This window comes from Caretta caretta, chromosome 1 (genome assembly GCF_965140235.1).
Source record: "Caretta caretta isolate rCarCar2 chromosome 1, rCarCar1.hap1, whole genome shotgun sequence".
NCBI lineage: Eukaryota > Metazoa > Chordata > Testudines > Cheloniidae > Caretta > Caretta caretta.
In genome coordinates this window covers 108,028,696-108,050,364 of record NC_134206.1, presented here as the reverse complement: position 1 = coordinate 108,050,364, position 21,669 = coordinate 108,028,696, and the positions used below count along the sequence as shown (strand labels likewise).

At 38.3% G+C, this 21,669-nt stretch overlaps 1 protein-coding gene across 13 annotated transcripts in view; it reads right to left on the bottom strand.

Annotated features, from left to right (window-relative positions):
• MYO16 (myosin XVI) overlaps nucleotides 1-21,669 on the bottom strand; it is a 602,174-nt gene that overhangs the window by 68,857 nt on the left and 511,648 nt on the right. For all 13 annotated transcript variants that reach the window (XM_075129773.1, XM_075129766.1, XM_048854910.2 and 10 more), the window contains 2 exons: nucleotides 14,703-14,805; nucleotides 1,402-1,498 (listed from right to left, as the gene is read on the bottom strand). In XM_075129773.1, the coding sequence (XP_074985874.1) occupies nucleotides 1,402-1,498; nucleotides 14,703-14,805 (200 nt within the window). The remainder of the gene's footprint in view (nucleotides 1-1,401; nucleotides 1,499-14,702; nucleotides 14,806-21,669) is intronic.

Below are 21,669 nucleotides of genomic sequence, written 5' to 3'. Positions count from 1 at the left end.
TATGTAAGATACAGCAAATGAGAACAAAATAAAGACAACCAACACCCTAAATTAGTAGCATTAAAAGTAGCTGTTTTATGGATGAAAGATATATGTCAATATTAAAAAAGTTTGCATCTTCTATTTGTTATAGTGGGGAATTAAGAGTGATATTAAAAACACTTAAATCCTAGAAATATTGTCTGCTCTTTAAAAAACAAGAAGCATTGATAAAAAAAGAACTGATAAAGGAGCATTTAGTTTTAATTGCAGCCAACAACTAGAACTCAAACTGGGTTTGTCAGTCAAAAGGTGCACTTGTTAACAATGTTAGTCTGGACTCCTAAAAAATCTGTAGTCGGTTAGTTGGAGGTGGAATTGTTTGGAAATCTGTCAAATGCTGTCATAAATATAAAGGGAAGGGTAAACCCCTTTGAAATCCCTCCTGGCCAGGGGAAAGCTCCTCTCACCTGTAAAGGGTTAAGAAGCTAAAGGTAACCTCGCTGGCACCTGACCAAAATGACCAATGAGGACACAAGATACTTTCAAAAGCTGGGAGGAGGGAGAGAAACAAAGGGTCTGTGTGTCTGTCTATAGTCTGTCTTTGTCGGGGATAGACCAGGAATGGAGTCTTAGAACTTTTAGTAAGTAATCTAGCTAGGTACGTGTTAGATTATGATTTCTTTAAATGGCTGAGAAAAGAACTGTGCTGAATAGAATAACTATTTCTGTCTGTGTATCTTTTTTGTAACTTAAGGTTTTGCCTAGAGGGGTTCTCTATGTTTTTGAATCTAATTACCCTGTAAGGTATCTACCATCCTGATTTTACAGGGGGGGATTTCTTTATTTCTATTTACTACTATTTTTATTAAAAGTCTTCTTGTAAGAAAACTGAATGCTTTTTCATTGTTCTCAGATCCAAGGGTTTGGGTCTGTGGTCACCTATGCAAATTGGTGAGGCTTTTTATCCAACATTTCCCAGAAAAGGGGGGGTGCAAGTGTTAGGAGGATTGTTCATTGTTCTTAAGATCCAAGGGTCTGCGTCTGTAGTCACCTAGGCAAATTTGTGAGGCTTTTTACCAAACCTTGTCCAGGAAGTGGGGTGCAAAGTTTTGGGAAGTATTTTGGGGGGAAAGACGCGTTCAAACAGCTCTTCCCCAGTAACCAGTATTAGTTTGGTGGTGGTAGCGGCCAATCCAAGGACAAAGGGTGGAATATTTTGTACCTTGGGGAAGTTTTGACCTAAGGTGGTAAAGATAAGCTTAGGAGGTTTTTCATGCAGGTCCCCACATCTGTACCCTAGAGTTCAGAGTGGGGGAGGAACCTTGACAAATGCAATAACTAATCAGGGAAGAGAAAACTCCCATATCACAAAATGCTCTTGCACTCAATGTACAAAAATTATAGTTCTATAATTGTTACCTTTTTGACAAGTTATAATTTTCCTCTGCAGCTGAAGGCACAAATCATTGAGATGGTCAACTTGCCAGTACTTTAGAAATACTTTTTGGACTCCTATCTAAAATACAAACAGCAGAGAAACCTTTACCATCAAGAAAAAAAAGGGCAAAATGATAATAGATAAATAATGATCACACATAAAGCATCTAGCAAATGGTTGAGATGAGATCAAAAACTTAAAATAGTCACAATACCTGTATCTGGTGCTTTTCCCTTCCATTTATAAGACCACAAGGAAACACTTTGCTTTTGAAACTTTCCGAACATGCACAGACAATACAAAAAATCCTTAGCAGTTCTTTTTGTGTACCTCTTTCAAAGATATTTCTTTCTAGCAGCCTTAAAAAATCTGCGTCTTTACAAACAGTGATTACTGAGAAAACGGGAGTAATGATTAAGTAAGAGTTGCCTCATATGCTATTTTCTTCTCAGGATTTTTGTGGAAGAAGCATTTCTTTGCTACTTAGAATTTTAAAGAAGACACAAGCACTCAGTGAGCTATGCTTAACGATGAAGAATATAGCTCCTTTTGCTGCTGGGATTGCTATTCAACCTGTATGGTTAATAGGTGTATTGATTAATTTGTACAAGTCTGGCAATAATTGCACAAATTATTCCAAATTCTACTTGTTTGTAGCCTACAGGCCTGTTACACCAGTGCAGCCCCATTGAAAATATTTTCTGTGGGGATGCCTTTGTGTGACTGACAGCAGAATTTGAAAAAACAACCTTTGTACAAATGGACAAAAAAGCTCAAATCATCATAAGCTGACAAAACACAGAAGATATTGCACCTTATGTTGTGCTTTCTTCAGAATACCCCATATACGCAGCCAAGGTTACAGAATTAGCATACTACTATACTGCTGTTTGATTTCAACAAAATCTACAGTCAGTTAATAAAAGCATGTGCAAAACTCTGATTAAATAATTTAAACAATGATTCAGTGCTGGACATGCCTAAAACCAAAGTAAAGAAATGTCAGTACGCAATGATGAAACAAACCAACAGTTTCAAATCTCCCATGTAATCCAGTATGATATTTCCTGTAAAAATTCCTAAATATCTGGAAGAATATGATATTCACAAAACCAAATTTACAGTTGTGGTGGCTTCATTAACTTACACTATGTTGCTTGCTTTGGTTTATGTGTGTGTTGTGGGAAGGGGAGGTCCAAAATTGTCAAGATTCACTGTTCATGCTGTAGATACCGCCTAGCTATTCATTTGTTTTGTTTCATTATGTTTGTTGCATTCCCAGAAAGTTTCAGAGGATAGTTGCTCAATGTTTATTACTGCACAGTGTGCTGTCTTTCATTTTTGAAATTGCTCACAATTTTTGGCAGGAAACTGGTGTGACACTTTATACAATATCTACTCATTGTAGTATAAACCTGAGACACAGGTATTAGCAAGGAAATGTGCACACTTTCTTCAACTAACTGTTTTCTATTTGACCACTACTCACAGATATATGTCACTGATAATAATGAACTATGCTAAACTATTAAATATAAATCAAGTCTAGAAACTTAAAACCAAATTCAGAAATGGTTTAGGCCATTCTTCCATTCCTGTGACTTCATGGAGATTGGTGTTTCAGACCAAATGTTCAAAGTGGCCTTCAGTAATTTAGCTCCCTAATTTTGCAGATGAAAATGATAGGTGAGTTATCTAAATTCTGATTTGAGCATATAAATGTTAGTCTTCTATCTAATTTCACCAGTGATAGATAGACATTGTAAAAGCAAAGACTCTTTTCTAAAATTTCTATCTGTTTCATTCTCATGCACAATCATCATAGTAAATTAAGCCTTTTGAGGGAGATGGGAACTACATTTCACCAAACCTGCTTTAGTAAGAAACCTACAGAGAATCTTAGGCCTTGCCTACATGGGAAAATTCTTCAGCATAGCTATTCTGGAATAATTATTCCACTATAGCTATTTTGGAATAATTGTCCCATGTAGATACTCTACTGCAGAATACAAGTGATTTTATTCTGGAATAGTTACTCCTTTCACAAAGCGGAATAAAATTACTTTTCATTTGCAATAGAATTTGCAGACTCATTTCTCCCTACCTTTTACTATACAAGTATACTTGCTTATACAAGCAAGACTGCCCTTTCCTTGAGCCACAGAAATCCAACCACCACTTCCTTACTCAGCCAAAACGATCTTACCATGGTCTCTAGTGACCTCTTTATACTGCAGTCCATGAGGCCATTCCTCTATGGGGCTATCCTTGATTTATCAGCTGACTTCGCACAGTTGATCTCTCCCTCCTCCCCAAACTTTCATCATTCTATACCTGCCCAGTTCTCTTAATTCTCTGATTTGCACCTTTCATGTCTCTTTTGGTTTCTCCATTACTCCTTGGCCAGTCTCTACTGCCTTTCCTTAGGGCTCTGTCCTCAGGTCCCCTCTTCTTTTTTTCTCTACTATTTTCTGGATAACCTCAAATATTATCGTGGCTTCAACTATCATCTCTATGCCACTCATGCCCACATATCTCTCTCCACAAGCCGTCTCTCTTCTCCCACCACATCAAGTTTGCCACTAAGTTCTATGGGTTGTCACTAAGTTCTTCATCATCAACTTCTCAAACTCCACCCCACCAAGTCCCACCGCCCCAAACCCCTGTTCTTTTCTTCTCTATCTCTATGGGCAACACATTTACCATGCTGTTCTCATTTCTTGCCTTGATTACTGCAACCTCCTTCTCTCTGGTCTCCCTGCTTCTCGCTCCTTGACTCCATTCATCCAAAATCCTTCTGCTAGTATTATTATCATTATTTATTATTTGTATTAGAGTGTTTCTCAGAGGCCCCAGTGTTGGGCATGATGACACCCCTTAAAATCACCTTTTCCTTCTACTCTGATTATGTTACTTCCTCTTTTTACCTTCTTTCTAAGGTTTCCACTAGCCTTCTGTATCAAATTGAAGCTTTTCATTCTCAGTTTCAAGGCTCTGCACAGTTGTATGCCTGCTCTGATTTCTGCATATTACCCCCATAGCTCTACACAACTCTTCTTCCTAACCACCCTCTAAGCATCTTTCTTTCACTCTTTTCATGCCTGTTTCCATGCTGCTATAAAGTCCTCAGGGCAGGGATGATCTATTTTAAATTACCATGACATGTACAGGTTCCTAACTACCAAAATATTTAAAATAATAATGCAAAAAATATAGACCCTTTCCTGTGTTTATCATTTTCACTTCAGCGGATATATTTTTGTTGAAAAGATGAGTATTACCAACAGCTGATGCTAAATGATTTGCTCTCTTTTTCTACAAGCAAATATCTGACTGAATGAGCGGACTAACGCTTCCTCAAATTTGTACATCACTTGTATTTATTCAACACATTTTTGTTTTTGCAATTTTTCTTTTAGCCTTTGGATTGAACATGAAAAATTCACTTTGAGAATTTAAAACTCTTTATATATGAAATTTGTTGGTTAGTTGCACTTAGTCTCATAAGAAACACAGTATAACAGAGCATTGCCAGCAGATCGAGGGACGTGATCATTTCCCTCTATTCAGCATTGGTGAGGCCTCATCTGGAGTACTGTGTCCAGTTTTGGGCCCCACACTACAAGAAGGATGTGGAAAATTGGAAAGAGTCCAGCGGAGGGCAACAAAAATGATTAGGGGGCTGGAACTCATGACTTATGAGGAGAGGCTGAGGGGACTGGGATTATTTAGTCTGCAGAAGAGAAGAATGAGGGGGGATTTGATAGCTGCTTTCAACTACCTGAAAGGGGGTTCCAAAGAGGAAGGATCTAGACTGTTCTCAGTGGTACCAGATGATGAAACAAGGAGTAATAGTCTCAAGTTGCAGTGGGAGAGGTTTAGGTTGGACATTAGGAAAAACTTTTTCTCTAGGAGGGTGATGAAGCACTGGAATGGGTTATCTAGGGAGGTCAGGCTTGACAAAGCCCTGGCTGGGATGATTTAGTTGGGGATTGGTCCTGCTTTGAGCAGGGGGTTGGACTAGATGACCTCCTGAGGTCCCTTCCAACCATGATATTCTATGATTCGATGATATTCCCTAACTGGATGAGTTTATAATTAGATGGGAAGCTCAAAGAAGCCTATGGAGCTTTATAAGTGAATCCAAAAGGGACACAATCATGACTGAAGCAAATTCATTTTTAAATTTGCGTAAACATTATTTACAATTTTTTGCAACATGTGACAACTCTACTGACAGTACACCTTTAAACAACGTCTATTGTTGGCATGAAACATGAGATTACTTTAGTTTTAATTGAGCTTTGTATAGATCTACCTTTGAAATGAATCTTCTGAAGTTAATCTAGAACATCTATACTCACTCCACAATGTACAATGTTGATGCTCCGTGAGAGGGAGAATAATGAAAATGTTTGGATTTCATACATCAGTTATGTGTCTCATATAAAACCAGTTTTGAAACTACAGCCTGTCTTCATTTTGGTCTGCTCTCTAATCACATAAAGTTTCTTGCTTGTCAAGGGGGACAAAAAGGTTAAAATGTTCTCCAAGACACTCACTTCTGAATACTTTCAGGACTACAAAGTGCTCTCATCTGAGATTGAAATTTTAATGACATTCAGACTCTTATAAATGTAAACCATCTGTGAATTATAGTCATAGTTATTTTAATTAGAAAATCATTAGGGTTTTAATGTTATTTTTCAAAATGATACATTTTTAAAGATTAAGTAAAATTGTCATTGATGACTACCAAAGCTTCAATTACTGCTATTTTTTTTTTTTTTAAAGAAAAGGTGTAGGATGCAGAAGTACAGACATTCAAAATTACGGCATGGTCGCTGAGATGGAGTGTAGGTGGTATAAAGGCAGTATTAGTTCATACTTAATAGGTGTCAAGGGAATCTGTGAAGCTATTCTTTAGTTTAAAAAAGGCAATTTGTGGGAGTGCTGTGTGTTTCTGGCAGTACTTTCAAAATAGCTACCCAGAAAAGACAGACAGTTATAATATAAAGATATTTTACACAACACACATTTTCGCAGTACATTAATGAAATGTGAAAAAAACCAAACTAAACCTATTGTAAAATTTGTCTTTTTGTGGTATTAATGTCTGTAAAACCATTATAATGACATACACAGTTACAGGGCACAGATATAAGAACTGAACCATTATTCGTAAAAGCACTAACTTTCTGCTTTATTTATGAGCTTTTTCCTACACATTTTTAAGGCCTTGTTCCATTGAGTCTGGCATACTAATGACCTCTGATTCTGGCATGAACCTAATAAGATGTCAGTTCTGCAAATGCTTATGTATGCACTTAGCTTAAGGCACACGAATAGGCCCATATTCACATGAATAACAATAAGCATGTGTAAGTGTCTCAAGAATTGGGGCTTTAGAGTGTCCTCTCCTTGCTGCACTTCCGTTTCCTCTGGCCATGTACGGGGAAAGGTCCTGAATCAGGAAATGTCTGGGGTTTGTTGGGAAGCAGCAGCTGCATGGTGTGCCAGAAGATACACAGAAGCTGGAGGCAGAGAGGGACCCTTAGGAACTGAATGCAGAACAGGTTTTCACTGCCAGATATTACAGCTGGGCACAGGTCTCTATGGGACTTGTGGGGAGCTACCTGAGCTTGGCCTGGAAAACTACAAGATCCTATTTGCTAGAATAGAGACTGAACTGGAGAGGGCACTCCAGGCTTCAGACCTGAAGAGTCCTGACTCTTGATTGGACTGCCCATGGATTTAAACAAGAACCACTGTTGCTTACTTTAAATTCTAACAGTTTAAGCCACTGTACCAAGGGTAACTGCAACCTTTCCATTTCCTGCCAGCCTTAGTAAAGTACCCTTTCACTTAGCCTTGTGTCTGAGGGGTTATTGGGACACACCAGGGCTAGTCCCTAAAAGGCTTAGCTGCTGAAGCACCTACTGTGTCTACCTCTGAACCTGGTGTGCTACTGACACCTTGAGGGTTTGGTTTACTTCAGCACTGAGCAGCCCCAATAATTACAAGTGCTTCAAAACAGACCGACAGTTGTTACCTGAAAATGCTAGAAATATGCAGAGGGACCAAAAAGAAAAAATATGTATGAGTGTTGAGACAGACATACAGACAATGAGAGACAGCAACAGTTGGGAGCTGAAAGCCTGGAAGACAAAGCCAGATAAATAAAACAGCAGCTACATAGGTATGTGCTGCATGGGAAGAAAGAGATAAAGAGGGAATGAGAAGTACGTAGAGGAGAAAGGAAGCTAAAAGAGGAGGATTGCAAAAGCTTGGCTTGGGAGGAAAGGGTCAGGGGACATGTAATCAGAGAAAACAACTTCTGAAGCAAAGAGTTAGGCCTGGAGAAAGATATGGGCTGACATTTAGACACAAGTGCAATATAAAACAAATAAAGAGCTTTCAAGTCTTTAGGTCTTAACCAGATATATAAGGAAGAGACGAAAAAAGAAGAAAGGAACAGAACAGAAACACATTCAAGAAGCAAAAAGTTAAAAACAGGAACCTCAGTAGACAGAACATAAGAGCACATGTGCACACCTAGATCAAAATGAAAGACCCATCCCTTAAAGATCTCTCAGTCCAAGGAGGCTGTGACTAACATTTTTGTTTGTGTCCATTTATGTCACACAATGCAAATACTTTTTTAGTTGGCAAAATAAGGGTCCAATTTACTCCTTGGGTTCCTCCAGCAGAATCTTGCTGTGAGAAGTCCATCTGGAGGGTGGGATGCAGTAATGCTTGCCATGTTTGCTCTTCCAGGATTCCTGGAGCAGGTTGGCTCAGGCCAGGCAGTCAATAGGGCTGGCCCGGCATAAATAAATGGGAAAAAGGGTAATTAAAAGGAAAAGTCACAAGAATAAAATGCCTCAAACTGCATTGAAATTATTTAAAAACACCATAATAGAGACTCAAAATAAATGTATACCCCAATTTTTTTTTAAAAAAAAGCCACTAAACAGCAGAGTAAAGGAGGTGGGTAGCAGCAAAAAACCATCCTTTAAAAATTGGAGGTAAAATCCAACTGAGGAAAATAGAAAGGAACATACACGCTGTAAGTCAAGTGTAAAGGTATAAGGCAGGCCAAGAAAGAATTTGAAGAACAACCAGCTAAAGACACAAAAACTAAGCAACGATTTTTAAAGTACATCAGAAGCAGGAAGCCTGCCAAACAATCAGTGGGGCCACTGGACGTCTGAGCTCTAAAGGAGCACTTAAGGAAGACAAGAGCATTGCAGAGAAGCTAAATGCATTCTTTGCATCAGCCTTTGCTGCACAGGCCATGAGGGAGACTCCCACACCTCAACCATTCTTTTTAGGTCACAAATCTGAGGAAATGTCCCAGACTGAGGTCAATAGCAGAGGTTTTGGAACAAATTGATAAATTAAATAGTAATAAGTCACCAGGACCAGGTGGTGTTAAGGTTGTGATGAAACATGCATTTCTTTGTACCTGATAAGAGTCATGGACCAAATCCTGCATTATTTTAAATTCCTCTTTTGACACTCTGCTGGTGCAAAGTGGACTTTAAGCAATCCTAAACAGGCAGTGGGGGATTCCACTTGCATAAGGATTTAATTTTTTTAAAAAGGCTGAGAACCATAACATTTATAGAAAGAAAAGGAGTACTTGTGGCACCTTAGAGACTAACCAATTTATTTGAGCATGAGCTTTGAGCGATGAAGTGAGCTGTAGCTCACGAAAGCTCATGCTCAAATAAATTGGTTAGTCTCTAAGGTGCCACAAGTACTCCTTTTCTTTTTGCGAATACAGACTAACACGGCTGTTACTCTGAAACATAACATTTATAGGTCTTCCAAACTGGAGAGGGTAGTATGTTCAGGAACACTGTGGGTTTCTGCTATACCCCCAATAATTTCTATGAGTAAACCTCCAGCAGCACTGAACTCCTGGAAACATGCTGAGGCAATTGTTCAGTACCTGACTCTGAAGGAAGAGAATCAGCCACACTGAACTACCAGTACCATTTCCTGCACGACCTAACATTCCTCTGAATTCTCCCACCAACGTACCAATCCTGTTCAATTCTCCTCAGTTTATGAGATCTAAATGGTATAAGTGTTTAAGGCCATCGGAAAGAAAGAATAGCTGAGGGCTCTGGAGAAGGTCAGCTAGAAGTTACACCAAGGGTTAAAGTATTAAGCTAAAACAATGCTCCCAAAAAGCAAAAAAAAAATATGATTTCTGTTTCTTACCCAAAATAGTATTTCTAATATTCAAAGGTAGAAAGTTCATCTTACCCTGCTAGACTAACCTTTGATAACTACACCGTGCAGTTTTAAATCATAAAACACTTTTTTGGGAATAAAAATGAAAAGTTAGGATGGAGTTTGCAAAGATGCAAACAAGATCTGTATAAAATAACAGAAAAAGGATTAACTGCAGGCTACTGATGTCGGCCAATCAAAATTTAAAGTTGAGAGTTTTGACTAGAAAACTCAATAAGCTATTATGTTAACTACACCTTTATTGAATTTATATTTGCAAGTTCAACTGTGTGGGGAATGATAATCCAAATAAATGAAAGTTTTCTTCTGTCATTATGTAGTAGAAGATTGTTTGTGCCATATATTTGTCTCAAACATTGCTAACAATCTCAAGCTGTACATTGTGGGAGTAGTGTGTTTTGCTTAGTAAATATTGTGAAATATTTTTTAAAAATTGATTTTTTTAAAAAAATGAAAATGATAAGAGAATGTGAGGGTTAGAAATCTTTACTAGTGGAATGTGACTAAGGGCTGAAGACCAATTGGTTGTGTTCCACTAAAGTGGATAGTTTGATGGCCTCGGGGTACTTTTATTGAATTTGTCCCTGAATTTACTGGGTCTGATTCTTCTCCCACTAAAGTCAATGGCAAAACTTCCATAGAATCATAGAAATGTAGGACTGGAAGGGAGCTCGTGGGGTTATTTAGTTTAACCCCCTGATCTGAGGCAAGATCGAGTGAATTTAGACCATCCCTGACAGGATGTTTGTCCAACATGTTCTTAAAAACCTCCAGTGATGGGAATTACATAACCTTTGTTGGAATTCACTGGGAGTTGGACTGGGCCCATCATTTGAAATCTCAAAGAAGTAGGAATAGTGTATATTGGTTTAGAGATTTTTTTAGGGCTGTCAATTAATTGCAGTTAACTCACATGATTAACTCAAAAAATTAATCACAATTAAAAAAATTAATCCCGATTAATAGCAGTTTTAATCACACTGTTAAACAATAGAATACCAATTGAAATTTATTAAATATTTTGGATGTTTTTCTACATTTTCATATATATTGTATTCTGTGTTGTAATTGAAAAGTGTATATTTTTTATTAAAAATGTTTGCACTGTAAAAATGATAAACAAAATAAACAGTATTTTTCAATTCGCCTCATACAAGTACTGTAGTGCGATCACGTTATCATGAAAGAGCAACTACAAATGTAGATCTTTTTATTACATAACTGCACTCGAAAACAAAACAATGTAAAACTTCAGAGCCTACAAGTCCACTCACTCCTACTTCTTGTTCAGCCAATCACTATGACAAACAAGATTGTTTACATTTGCAGGAGATAATGCTGTCCTCTTCTTATTTAAAATGTCACTAGAAAGTGAGAACAGGCACTTACATGGCACTTTTGTAGCCAGCATTGCAAGGTATTTAGTGCCAGATAGGCTAAACATTTGTATGCCTCTTCATGCTTTGGCCACCATTCCACAGGACATGCTTCCATACTGATGACTCTCATTAAAAAAATAATGCGTTAATTACATTTGTGACTGAACTCTTTGTAGGAGAATTGTATGTCCCCTGCTCTGTTTTACCCGCATTCTGCCAAATATTTCATTTTATAGAAGTCTCGGATGATGACCCAGCACATGTTCATTTTAAGAACACTTTCACTGCGGATTTGACAAAACACAAAGAAGGTACCAATGTGAGATTTCTAAAGATAGCTACAGCACTCGACCCAAGGTTTAAGAATCTGAAGTGCCTTCCAAAATCTGATAGGAATGAGGTGTGGAGCATGCTTTCAGAAGTCTTAAAAGAGCAACACGCCAATGCAGAAACTACAGAACCCAAACTACCATTAAAGAAAATCAACCTTCTGCTGGTGGCATCTGACTCAGATAATGAAAATGAACATGTGTTGGTCTGCACTGCTTTCGATTGTTATCGAGCAGAACCCGTCATCAGCATGGACGCATGTCCCCTGGAATGGTGGTTGAAGAATGAAGGGACATATGAATTTTTAGCGCATCTGGCACGTAAATATCTTGCGAAGCCAGCTACAACAGTGCCATACAAATGCCTGTTCTCACTTTCAGGAGACATTGTAAACAAGACGCAGGCAGCATTATCTCCTGCAAATGTTTGAGTGATTGGTTGAACAAGATGTAGGACTGAGTGGACTTGCAGGCTCTAATATTTTACATTGTTTTATTTTTGAATGCAGTATTTTTGTCCATAATTCTACATTTGTAAGTTCAACTTTCACAATAAAGAGATTGCAGTACAGTACTTGTATTAGGTGAATTGAAAAATACTATTTCTTTTGTTTTTTTACAGTGCAAATACTTGTAATCAAAAATAAATATAAAGTGAGCACTGTACACTTTGTATCCTGTGTTGTAATTGAAATCAATATATTTGAAAATGTAGAAAACATCCAAAAATATGTAAATAAATGGTATTCTATTATTGTTTAACAGTGTGATTAATCGCGACTAATTTTTTTATTCGCTTGACAGCTCTAATTTTTTTTACTTGATATATCAGTGTGCTAACAATGTTTCCTTTGCAGTAGACAGCTACAGCTTGTTGTATGGCTGCACACTGCTCAAGTATGTATTTAAATTGAAAAGAAAGCCCTATCAAGGCAACAGCACAGAAAAATGATGTAAAAATGTCTTTTGTTAATAAGACTGCACTTTTACAACTCACATTTCAGCAGTTAAGCTAAGTGCAGCAGTAGAAGTGCTTTGTATTGTATGCCAGCTTTAATAAAAAAGCTCCTTTTTGTCCTAGTATAATCATCTCCAGCTCAACTTACCCAAATAACAAGCAACCTTTCATAAAACTATCAACACTTTTCTAACAAATACTTTCCTTTCAACATGGAGGCTGCTGAATCAAGCATACTCAAATTGGGTGGCATGGCGCATTCTAGCAATAAGTATAAACAATTTTTCACCCTTCTGCTCTGAAAAAAGTAGTCCAGAGTGTGCTTATTCTTCTTCCTCTACCACTGAATTTATAGGCAACCCTTTTTCTTGTGGTCTCATATAAAGTGGGGGGTTATTTCAGATTTCCATCACTTTCTTCTACTTTTTCATAGTTCATTTGGATTATACATTTATCAATCAATCTGCTAGTGCTCTTCAGGGAATAACAGGCAAGAATGCCGGGGAGGACTTTGCTTTGACTTATTCATGAACTCCTACATCAAATAAATTTTCTATTCCAACACTGATTCATTTGAAGTAATCACTGCTGGCAATAGGACAGACTAAATTGGTTATACATGCACCCCCTACCTCTGGTGTGATTTTTTAGTGATGCAGTACAAGGTGACTCCTTTTCTCAAGGCTTTGTTCACTGGCATCATTCTGTATTATTAATTCTTCATTTTCTTTTCTTTCTGCTTCCCCCCCTTGCCTTTTAAAGATTCCTCTACTGTTGTAGCACAGAGGAGGACATCCATGACAACTGCTGATTGTATAAGCTTCCTCTTTTAGACTGTTATTTAAAGTTCAACTTTCATGATTAGTCAAACAAGTCAAAAAATGAAAAGAGGGATTATGTGGCACACATTACTCACTGATGCTGGAGATGTGGATTCTTGCTTTTATGTCACCTACTGTGCTGGTTAACTCTTGTACTTACTGGGCCTTCACCTACAGCAAACTCACATTTTAACCTTATACTCTGGTTATTTCTCCCCTTCAGTCATGGACACCTCTCTGTCCACTCCCCATAGCTCACCACTGTTTGGGGTATGTGCATGGAGGGAAGGTCGTTTATTTGCCTCAGCGCATCTTCCTTCCCAGTGCTTCTAAGCCACTGATTCATTACTTCTCTTTAAATTCACCTTAAAAATCTTCTTATCCCTGCATCTTATTGTCTGCATTTCTCAAGTATTTTGTGATTCTCTGATTTGAAGGTTTCAGAGTAACAGCCGTGTTAGTCTGTATTCGCAAAAAGAAAAGGAGTACTTGTGGCACCTTAGAGACTAACCAACTGATTTGAAGGACATTGCATTGTATACTGTTGTATTTTTGCACAATTCACTTTTCAGCATGTCACATTACCTTACAGCTGGGACATCAACAATGTTTTAGAGATCACAAGTTTCCCTCCCTTTTACAGCAGAGATCCTGTTTAATAATTCCCTTTTTGCATTCCTATCTTTTAGGTTTGTTTTCAAATGCCAAGATCATTGTTCTTGAATTGCAGGCATTTACTGCTGGCCACTGCTTTTTAAATTCTCTTGTTCTAGCACTATTTCTAACTCCCGTGGAGTTCAACTCCACAGACACGATGCAGTGCACTTTCTGACTGGACTACAATATATAATTACAATTCCTCAGCATTTTTCCTCCTTGACACTTGAAGCTCCAAATGACATTGTGAAGGTTAGTGGCACACTCAGCTAACATACACATTAGAGGGTGCTTTAATAGAGATCCCTATCATAAGGGTGCAGGGCATAACCCAGAAAGGCACTTACGACATTCAGGCTGAAGCTGAGTTAAGAAATCTGTCTGGGGAAAGTGAAACTATTGAAATGTCTTTGTCTTTTGTCATGTTTCTACCTTTTGGTCTTTCTTATATAGGAGATCAGATCATATAACCTTCTTGCCTTATAACCTGTGAATCTAGCCCAGATACTGTGCTCTGGTGGCAGCCATGCACAAACATTTGATGGGAGAATATGGACATTTTGATGTAATTGGAAAAGCTTTAAGCAATAGACTAATTTACAAAGTATGTACACTTAATTGAGCACCCTCACTCCTAACAAGAGTGCTTACTGATATTTCTACACATATCAATGATCACAGCTAATGATGTTCCACTAAACTCAGTAAATCAGACTATTTAATTCCAAAGAATATGTGTAATGTCTTACCCACAGCAAAACATCAAAAGAATATATTTTTGCAAAGAATCTGGTGACTCCCACAATTGAAATTACTCCTCTTGCTTGTTTAAAGACCTACACTGATATTTTAGTTATTTTATAAGTCACAAACCTGCCACCCTTGTAATTTACACTGCTGAAGAACAAGACGACATTTCTCCTTGGCAGATAACTTCTTTTTCTCTCCCAGTGCTGTATCAGACAAGTTCTTATACCTGCAAAAATCAGCAAAGGAATAGTTGCATAAGCAGGTAGTTCACAGGTGTATCCTAAAGTTACAGAGAATTGTAAATGTTGTCTATTGCAATTGTCAGTTGCTATCTCAGTTTCCACATAGTTTAGTGTTCTAAGCACTGAAATTGCAGCCAGCATTCCTGAGTTCAAATGCTAGAATAGAAAATGTCTCTACAGCCTTTGTAAATCCATTTACTAGATCTGCAGAAATGTCTATGTACACAAGCTTTAAACTGCTAGATGCATCCCCTTATAAACTCCCAATAATGATGTGTATCAGGTGACATTAAAAGTAGCATTTACTTCTTGCATGTTCTCTTGGAGTTTCATCTAAAACTTACTGCAGTGGAAAAACTCTGATTAACTTCAGTGTGCTTTGGATCAGGTCGTGGGAGGGGAAAATATTATTCCAGCAAATCTCACATTAAAAGATGGATATGTAGTAAGAATTCATTTGGAAGTGACATGGTTAAAAAGTGGCTGGGTTTTCTACCAATTTCAAATTAGTATATTTTTTTCAACAATTTGAGGTTTTGAAAAAAAATGACTTATAGTCAGAGACTCAAGGAACTCAATCTGTTTAGTTCATCAAAAAAATTGTCTGTACCTATTTTCAAATGATTCCCAGTCTATGAAGTTTTTATTTAGAGATAAGCAAACTGAATTAGCTTGATTTTACATGTGGTATAGTATCTTGTTAAGCACATGTTAAAAAAACACTTCTGTGTCAAAATGTAAAAGGACAATACATATCATTAATGTATCAGATGGCTCCCATTGTGAATGCTGTGTAGTTGTAGCCATGCCAATCCCAAGATATTAGAGGGAGACAAGGTGGGTAAGGTAATATCTTTTATTGGATCAAATTTTGTTGGTAAGAAAGCCTGTCTCTCTCACCAACAGAAGCTGGTTCAATAAAAGATATTACCTCCCCGACCTTGTCTCTCCTATTGTGAGCTTCAGGTCACATTATTGTCTAATATAGTGTTTCCCAAACTTGGGAAGCCGCTTGTTCAGGAAAAGTCCCTGGCAGGCCGGGCCGGTTTGTTTACCTGCTGCGTCCGCAGGTTCGGCCGATCGCGGCTCCTACTGGCCGCGGTTCGTCACTGCAGGCCAATGGGGGCTGCAGGAAGCGGTGGTTGGTACGTCCCTCGGCCCGCACCACTTCCCACAGCCCCCATTGGCCTGCAGCAGCGAACTGCGGCCAGTGGGAACCGCGATCGGCCAAACCTGCGGACGCTGCAGGTAAACAAACTGGCCTGGCCCGCTAAGGGCTTTCCCTGAACAAGCAGCGTCCCAAGTTTGGGAAACCCTGGTCTTGGTATCCTCTAAAGGCAAGTGTTTTTATTTCCTCATGGACAGCAGAAAACCATGTTTTTCTTTGTCACACTCATTATAGAATAGCAGATAATACTGCACAAATATTGAATTGATGGCACAGGTTTATATATGGACGCAATTCAATTTACTTGGAAACATCAAGACCTATCCAGACTTTGCCTCTGTGGAAATGTAACCTGGGAAGCCTCTGAAGTCACAGAGTTTATTCCCTGTACACAGAAAGGTCTTCCCTCATAACTGCAGCCTGAGTCCAGCCTTATGCAGACACACAAACCTGACCCAACTGATTAACATACCATACAGCCATCAGGTTTGGGAGAATAACGTTGAGGGACCTCATGAGCATGCTCAGTGCTCCTCTGACATCCTAACTTGGGGTGGGGGAGGAAGGATATTCAACCAGCCAAGGGGAAAAAAAAAACTTTTAAAAGGGCTGGGTGGCATATCTTTGATGGCTCCAGAACAAAGCTACCAACCAGACAAATTTAAGGGATCCACTAGATCAAAACCTCCCACCACTAATTAATTAGGAGGTGAGAGTCCTCTTCAGCTTGGAGGCACCCTTCCTGATACAGTGCCTGAGGAAACAGGTTAGACAGCTGGTAGCAGAGTCACTCTCTTTATCTCCAACTCTCTCTCCCCCACCTCCCACTTGCCCCCAGAGATGAATCTGGATGGGAGAACACCCCATTTCCCTAAATATATGTTTGTTTTGTCAGTGGGGTTTAGCTCTGTGTTCCCTGAGTGCACAGCTCCAGAATTCCCAAACGCAAAAAATGAGCAATGTGTTTTGTTCCTTGCGAAGCCAGCTGACCAGTCTGGACCAGAGAGCAGCCACCATACATGGCACTCTGGGGTTATTGCAACTCCTCTCAGTCCCTGTAGTCCTCATAGCTCTTCTTTGCAAGCAGTGGGTTTGTTTGTTTGTTTGTTTGTTTGTTTGTTTTGGAGGCTTGACACTGTTATAGCAGTTTCAGGAAGCTTGTAAATATGGGAAACTCATTCCATTAAGCTCTTCACAGATAAACACATCAACCTATCATTTTCTCCTTCACTTCCCCCTAAGTGCACAATTGACAAGATCCAAAATGATGATGTTCTTGGGATGGAATATTCTTCTGGGTGTATGTTACAGCGCAGTAACCTAAAGTAGTATTCTCAAAAGCAACTCACTATTCTATTTACATAGAGCTTGCACACAGACTGTGTCTGTAATTGTAGCTCTACACACACACAGTAAGTCTTCACTCATTAGAAAACACATCACAGACTTGCTTTCAATGGCACCACTTATGGAATAAGGTACTAGTCAACAGGAGCAAGAGTGGCGAATCTGGCCCTTCCACTGCAACAGAAAGAACACACAAAATGGAGCACACGGGGCACAAAAATGAGGAAGCCCAGCTCAAGAGCTTAAACACACTGATTAGACTTGCTTGAGCTATGTCCGCGAACATTTAAAAAGTCTTCTACAAAAGGATAATTCTTTGTGCCACTTCCCCCCCCCCCACTTCCTTCTCTTTTATAGCTAAGGAAAGTGGAACTGAAGTGATGAAGTTGTCAGTTTTCTCTGTTATAGTCACACATATTAATACAATCCAAAGGTTTCAATTATAAAAAACTTGCTTCAAAGCAACTCTCTAGATCATTTCCTTATGGGGATTTAAATAAGGAAACTCCAGCATGGCATGCAGTTGCTACCTGGTAGCTAAGTTAAGTGATGTATTTTTAAATAACCAAACAGTTGGGAGAAGAGCGGGGGGGGGGGAGGGGGGAGAGAAGCAAAGCTGCCACTCTAATTCTTCAAGCTGCCATTTCATTCTCTCTTCTTTTTTGGTTTAATATATTCCGTTTGCCAATTTAACATGGCATTGTTCTACGGCTTCTATTCAAAAGATAAATCATTGCAGAAAAACAATCAAAATGAATTTGTTTCCCATGTTTATATTTAATTGCATTTTAAAAGAATGAATTACCATTATAAAACAAGAAAAGCAGGTAGCGCTGCATTGCTGAATTCCAGTGATCCCTTCCGAGGGCACACTCTTTCTCCCACAGCTAGTATTGATCTGGACACCCAAGTGACTGAGGACAGACACAGGGATGGATTTTAAGCATCAGACTGCAATGTCAGCAAAATTTAATATTGGAGAGGGGCACTATCTGCCCTGTCTCCCCACACCAGACATTTAGATGGGTCCAGTGTGGGATTAACAAGGCATCAATCATATATCCCATAACTGAGGGTAGACTCCCTACTGCCTACCCTAAGGATTCAGCTTGCTCTGCTGAACCCTCTCACGTTCCCCCTTCCTCTCTCCCGTAAGGGACAGAAGTTATCAGAGACTCTGGTCTGCCAGAGGTACATGTCTATTTTTTTGCCTGAGACCTGAGATTCACCAGCAAAATCCCGTGTCTTGTATTTTCTGGTTGCTGGCCCTTCAGCCTTTTATCCACACTGGACACTGGAGGTGCCAGTGAATAGCTTGCTTGCATCCCCCACCCACATTGCTTTGTATCTCATGCTTACTTAATCTAAACCCTACCTAATTCAATGCCTTATGTTCTGAAGCCAAAGTCTGCCCCAGCACCTGACAAGTGCACTCCATTGTCCCAGAAAAACTCAGGCCTATTGTACCATATGTCCCTGTTCTTCATCACCAAACCACTGGCTTTCATAAAGACTCTGGTAACCTTATGGATCACATTCTTGAATGGTCTATCCATGCAGGCTTGGTTGACAGCTGCCTGCCAAACTCACCTTGCAAGCATCTCCAATCAAATCAGTCTTCTATTTGGCTAGGATTGCATAAACAATTCCACATCTCTATGAATCCTAATGCTTAAACTGAGTCCCAAGCATGTTCCAAGATTATTCTCACCAAGGCATTAATGGTTGAATGGTTGTGGGAAGAGAGCCAGTCGGATTGCATCTCTCTGCTTGGCCAATGGTAATGAGGCACTCAGGGGGAGGAGGGATCTCCACTTTATCCTAAAGCTGTCTCGCAGCTTGTAGATCTAATAAAGTTTCCTATTTGTTAAATCAGTGGATGGCAATAGATTGATGTATCACATGCCGGGATTACTTCTTTAGTTTGTTTGTTTAACTAGCAGTCTTCACAGTCAACACACTATTTTTCTGTCAGACATGAGCAAGATATGGTCTTTGTTTGTAAAACTTTTCAATGTGCACTCAGACCTCAGGGGTATTATCTATTTGTTTACTTATTTATTTTGGAAGATGGGAGGGATGGATAGGATTTGTATTGGAAAATCTATAATGGACTAGCTGGCATTTCTCAGTGACCTTTCTACTGTGAAGAGAATCTCTATTCTAGACCAGTCCTTTCAAAGGAATAGTATAGAAAAGATGTTTGGAAAAATCATGAGGTAATAGAGACCTTGTAAAAATAGCTCCCAGTAAGAAACAGGAGGGAACATTGGTGAAGTTTAATCATAAAAATTAAAAAAAAAATCACTGGGTCCTGATGTTATTCATCCATGGATGTTAAAGGAATTAACCATCTAATTTTTGAAAATTTATGGAGAACTGGAGTAGAAAATGCAAATATAGTATTCCAATTTCCCAGAAAAGGAAAGAACAATTATTCTGCCAATTACTTTCTGACAAATCTAACATCACTCCCTAATTATATTGCTGGAATAAATATTAAAATAAATTAAAAGAACAAATAAAGATCTTGGGGCTTAATAGATATATGAGAAAAAAGCATCATGAAATCAAAAAGAACAAATCATAACAGATAAACCCAATTACTTTGTTATTGTTCTTTTGTTTGGTTGGTTTCTGATAGAATTACAAAAATAATAGATGAAGGGAATACAAGAGATGGAATACATTTTGTTTTGAGACTGTTTCATGAAAACTTAAAGAAATAGTTAATTTGTTTTGGAGATGCATACACATACATGAATTGCAATCTGCCCAATAGACTGGAAACAAAGAGTAATAACAAATGACAATGTAATAAAGTTTTGAAGGGAGATACCTTTTGTAGTGGTGCTAGGCTTTTAATATTTTAGTTATTGGCTTGGACTGGTACTGAATTGCATAGGATTAAAAAGAAAGACCTGTAGAGAAGTCAAAATTAAGGGCAGGACATAAAATTGTGCTCTGTTTGGAAAAACTGCAGTCTATTTTACTCTGTGTTAACACATATTCAATGGGAGGAAGATATCTCGAAAGCAGTAATGCTGAAAGAGACAATTAGGCAAATTGACAAGATATCCCAGTTTTATCATGATGTTGATGTTTTTCCATATGATTTCTCAATATCACAGAAAAACTTATTTTATAACAGCTGAAATGTCTGATCTATCAACTTTGAGCAGTCCAAATTTTGTTCTTTTTTAACTACAAAAAAGGGGGAGGGGCATATCTGATAACATCTAACAGTATCTGAGGTGTGTAAACACCAAAGATGGAGAACAATTTTTTAGGATGACATAAATGGGACATCACTGGGATAATGGTTCAAATTTAAGGAAAAAATTAAGACAGAAAAAAAAATTAAGACTACTGTCAGATCAAACTTTCCATCTATTACCCTTGTCTTGCAATGGCCTTCATGTGGATCCATTCCTGAATCCACATGGAGCTCAGGTGCCTATGAAATTGACTAGTCTGAAGAAGTCTTCCAAGGGAAATAGACACTTGGGACATTTTAATCTAAACTGGATGAAAAGTAAAAAAATATAGCAAATAATTACGTAATAAAATAATCATACACTGGTGTAGGGTGGGCTCATGGCCTTTTCCATCTCTAATTTTTATAATTTTATATTAGGCTTCATCATCAGCAACCAACACAAGACATCTGAATTTCAATCTCTGGAGAGAAAAAATAACTAAGAAGTGTGTCTTAATCATAGAGCATCAATTCATGCACGTCATGTAATTAAGCAAGGGTTTCCTCATCTCAGACAATGTGACAGCAGAATAATAAATGGAATTCTAAAGTATATTTCAGCTCTTGGGATTAGTAAATTCAACGTTGCAAATAAAAATGAAATCATAACATCTGCTAAAAATTTGTATTATAAAACTTTCACATCCTTTTACTTAAAGCTGACATTCCCTTTTCATCTTGATAATGCAACATAAATTATTATTTTATTAAAGAGATTGGCAAAAATGACACATTACACAAGAAATGTCCTAGCATAAAACATACATACAATCAGGTGGGCGAATAAAAATCAAGTGCATAGCTTTGTCAAAATGCTGCACATGTAGCTAGGATGAGAAGAAACGTAGAAGAAGATAATGAAGGGAACTGAAACTTATAACATATGGGTACAGTGCTCACGTGATGCACCTTTTATCCAAAGACTTAAGTACAATTCCAGGAATAAAGGAAACTCTTGAAATTGCAATATACTTCTGTAACAGCCGTATTGCTTCAGTTTTACTAAAGAGAACAAATTAATTCTCCCTGATCAGCACAGGGGTGTGGGTAGCCTGGTGTGACAGGGTGTATAAA